General features: G+C 37.5%; 1 protein-coding gene across 2 annotated transcripts; it reads left to right on the top strand.

The window, feature by feature from the left end:
* The first annotated feature begins 475 nt into the window (after positions 1-475).
* Positions 476-2,795, top strand: LOC111373305 (inorganic phosphate transporter 1-4-like). Of its 2 annotated transcripts, none has more exons than XM_022995816.1 (2): positions 476-653; positions 996-2,795. In XM_022995816.1, exon 2 carries the CDS (start codon positions 1,035-1,037, stop codon positions 2,634-2,636), a length of 1,602 nt encoding a protein of 533 aa, XP_022851584.1. In that variant the 5' UTR covers positions 476-653; positions 996-1,034; the 3' UTR covers positions 2,637-2,795. The 2 variants fall into 2 exon arrangements, with proteins under 2 accessions (XP_022851584.1, XP_022851583.1); XM_022995815.1 differs by having other exon boundaries at positions 585-677.
* Positions 2,796-3,280: the final 485 nt, after the last annotated feature.

Genomic DNA, 3,280 nt, shown 5'->3' with positions numbered 1-3,280 from the left:
CTTCAAATAGAATATATAACCATTGTTTGAGCCCCATTTTGGGAGGAAAGAATGTATTGTTCAAAATTAAGAAAAAGTTTTAAATTTGTGTGCAATATTATTTTATTGAAAAATATATGATTGAAAATGAGTTTTGAAAAAATGAATTTTTAGAATATTGGGACTCAAAGAAGGGCTAAAATTGTATTTGATTTGAGCAATTCGTGTTACAAAAATATGGGAAACGGGAGAATTGAGTTAGAATAAAACTCTTGTCCATTTTAAATAAAATATTATAGTTATATATTTTAATTAGGATTGCTACAATGGTTATTCATATATGGTAATTAATTTATAACTATAAAGGAAATTATCTTAACAAAGTCCTAAATGAATTAAAAATCAGGAGTCGTGCCTTTTTAAGTAAATGCGGATGATCAATTGCACTCCACTTCTACAAAGTATATGAATATCATTTATATTGGAAAAAGGAGTCCGAAAGATCTCAACTGCTTCAACAAAAATCGACATTTAATTCTTCCACTTCTAGGTAATTAGAGGGAATATACCGGCAAAGATTCCGAGTTTACGATTCTATAAATACCATCTAATTCCCTTTGGATTTTTTTAACCTACATTCGCAGAATATTTTCTCTCTTTTCATCAGCGAGCCGGTTTGTTCTTCTATTAATCTTCACGTATGATCTGCTTGCATTGTTCAATTCTTTTACGCTAGTTTTTGTTGATTATCCTTCTCTTTGTTTATATATATAATTCGATTGATTTCTTTGTAGCGTTTTATATAATAAGAGATATGCATGCTTCTCTTATTAATGTTTATCATTAGCGAATCGATATGAAATTTAATGGAAATAAAACTTAGTTGATTGAATTGTTTTTGAACTAATATTCAAATTTTGATCGTCCAGTTTTGTTTTCTTGGTTTTGTTGGAATAGAATCAGTAAAATATTTTATTTAATCGATATATCTGAACATTCGTTTTTTTCTTTCCCAGTTAGATCGAGGAAGTTGTTGACAAGAAGGAGAAGAAGCAATGGCTGGGGAGAATTTGAATGTGCTTAATGCTCTTGATGTGGCTAAAACACAATGGTATCACTTTACTGCAATTATAATTGCTGGAATGGGATTCTTTACGGATGCGTACGATCTCTTCTGCATCTCTCTCGTAACTAAAATGCTTGGCCGGATATATTACCACGTTGAAGGATCATCAAAGCCGGGGAGTTTGCCTCCCAATGTATCTGCTGCTGTCAACGGTGTTGCCCTCTGCGGAACACTTGCTGGCCAGCTTTTCTTCGGCTGGCTGGGCGACAAAATGGGCCGAAAGAGAGTGTATGGTGTCACGCTCATGCTCATGTCTATTTGCTCCGTTGCATCTGGCCTTTCTTTTGGCAGAGATCCTAAATCAGTAATGGCTACTCTCTGTTTTTTCCGATTCTGGCTTGGCTTTGGCATTGGCGGTGATTATCCACTTTCGGCAACAATTATGTCTGAATACGCGAATAAGAAGACTCGTGGTGCTTTCATAGCTGCGGTGTTTGCAATGCAAGGTTTTGGGATTCTGTCCGGTGGTGTATTTGCAATGATAGTCTCGGCTGCATTTGATGCCAGATTCAAGGCTCCAGCTTATGCGGTTGATCCAATTGGCTCCACTGTCCCACAGGCAGATTATATTTGGAGAATTATTTTGATGGCGGGTGCTCTTCCGGCTTTACTTACTTATTATTGGCGACTGAAGATGCCTGAAACTGCTCGTTACACTGCCCTCGTTGCCAAGAATGCGCAACAGGCTGCATCAGATATGTCGAAAGTTTTACAAGTGGACATTGAGGCTGAACAGCAGAAGGTGGAGCAAATAGCCGAAAAGCAGACGAATTCTTTCGGTTTATTAACAAGGGAATTCCTTCGTCGCCATGGACTTCACTTGCTCGGCACCACAAGCACGTGGTTCTTGCTCGACATTGCATATTACAGCCAGAATTTGTTCCAGAAGGATATTTTCAGCGCAATTGGATGGATTCCATCAGCAAAGACAATGAATGCTATTCAAGAAGTTTATACAATTGCAAGGGCACAAACGCTTATCGCCCTTTGCAGTACTGTCCCGGGGTACTGGTTTACAGTGGCTCTCATTGATAAAATGGGAAGATTTGCAATTCAATTAGTGGGATTCTCCATGATGACAATCTTCATGTTTGCTTTGGCCATTCCTTACGACCACTGGACACACAAAGACAACCACATTGGATTCATCGTTTTGTATTCCTTAACCTTCTTTTTCGCAAACTTTGGACCTAATGCGACAACCTTCGTCGTGCCTGCTGAGATTTTCCCGGCTAGATTACGATCCACCTGCCATGGGATCTCTGCTGCATCTGGAAAAATGGGAGCAATAATTGGTGCTTTTGGGTTCTTGTATCTGGCTCAAAACCAAGACAAGGCAAAGGCTGATGCAGGGTATCCAGCAGGAATCGGCATGAGAAATTCACTCATCGTGTTAGGCATAGTGAACCTTTTGGGGTTATTATTCACCTTCTTGGTCCCGGAATCGAAGGGGAAATCTCTAGAGGAGATGTCAGGTGAAAATGAAGATATGAACGAGGCAAGTGGCAATAAAACAGTTCCTGTAGTATAAAGGAGATGCTAGCTACAAATACTCTGCTTATTGCTCTTTTTTCTTTGGGATTTTCGTTTTTTCCCCCTTCTGCAAGGAAGTTCGTTAGTTTAAGCTTTTGAATTTGTAGTTGCGTTACAATTTATAAAAAGAGTAATAGTATTATTTTTCTGATCTTAAGCACTTTTTATGAAGTTCACAAAGGTTCTCTATATGTCAACTGTCAAATAGCTTTCTAAGTATCAGCTAGTAAGTGTAAAATTGAACCGGTTACTGAGGACTGGACACCTGGACCAGGCTGGGCTATTCAGATCGGTGCTTAGTTCATGTTAAGCACCGATGACATGACACATCATTTAATTGGTGAATCATTAAATACCTTAAACTTACCATTAACTTATTCACCAATTAAATAGCGTGTTATATCACCGGTGCTTAGGAGATCATTTTCGTGTATATATATACACACACACTTTTATCAACCTGCTATAGACATCTTTTTTTTTTCCAATACTTTTCTCTTCTTTGAATTGCACTAGCGTAGAGCTCTATGGATAATTTAATTTAATCTTGATGTGGACTCAACTACATTTAAAATAAGTCAACATAAAGTAAAATACTACACTCAAAATAAGTAAACATATTTGGGTTGGCATAAATTAAAT

This window comes from Olea europaea, unplaced genomic scaffold, assembly GCF_002742605.1.
Source record: "Olea europaea var. sylvestris unplaced genomic scaffold, O_europaea_v1 scaffold111, whole genome shotgun sequence".
In the NCBI taxonomy this organism is placed as follows: Eukaryota; Viridiplantae; Streptophyta; class Magnoliopsida; order Lamiales; family Oleaceae; genus Olea; species Olea europaea.
The sequence above is the reverse complement of the archived record's forward strand: the minus strand, read 5'-3'. Positions and strand labels throughout refer to the sequence as shown.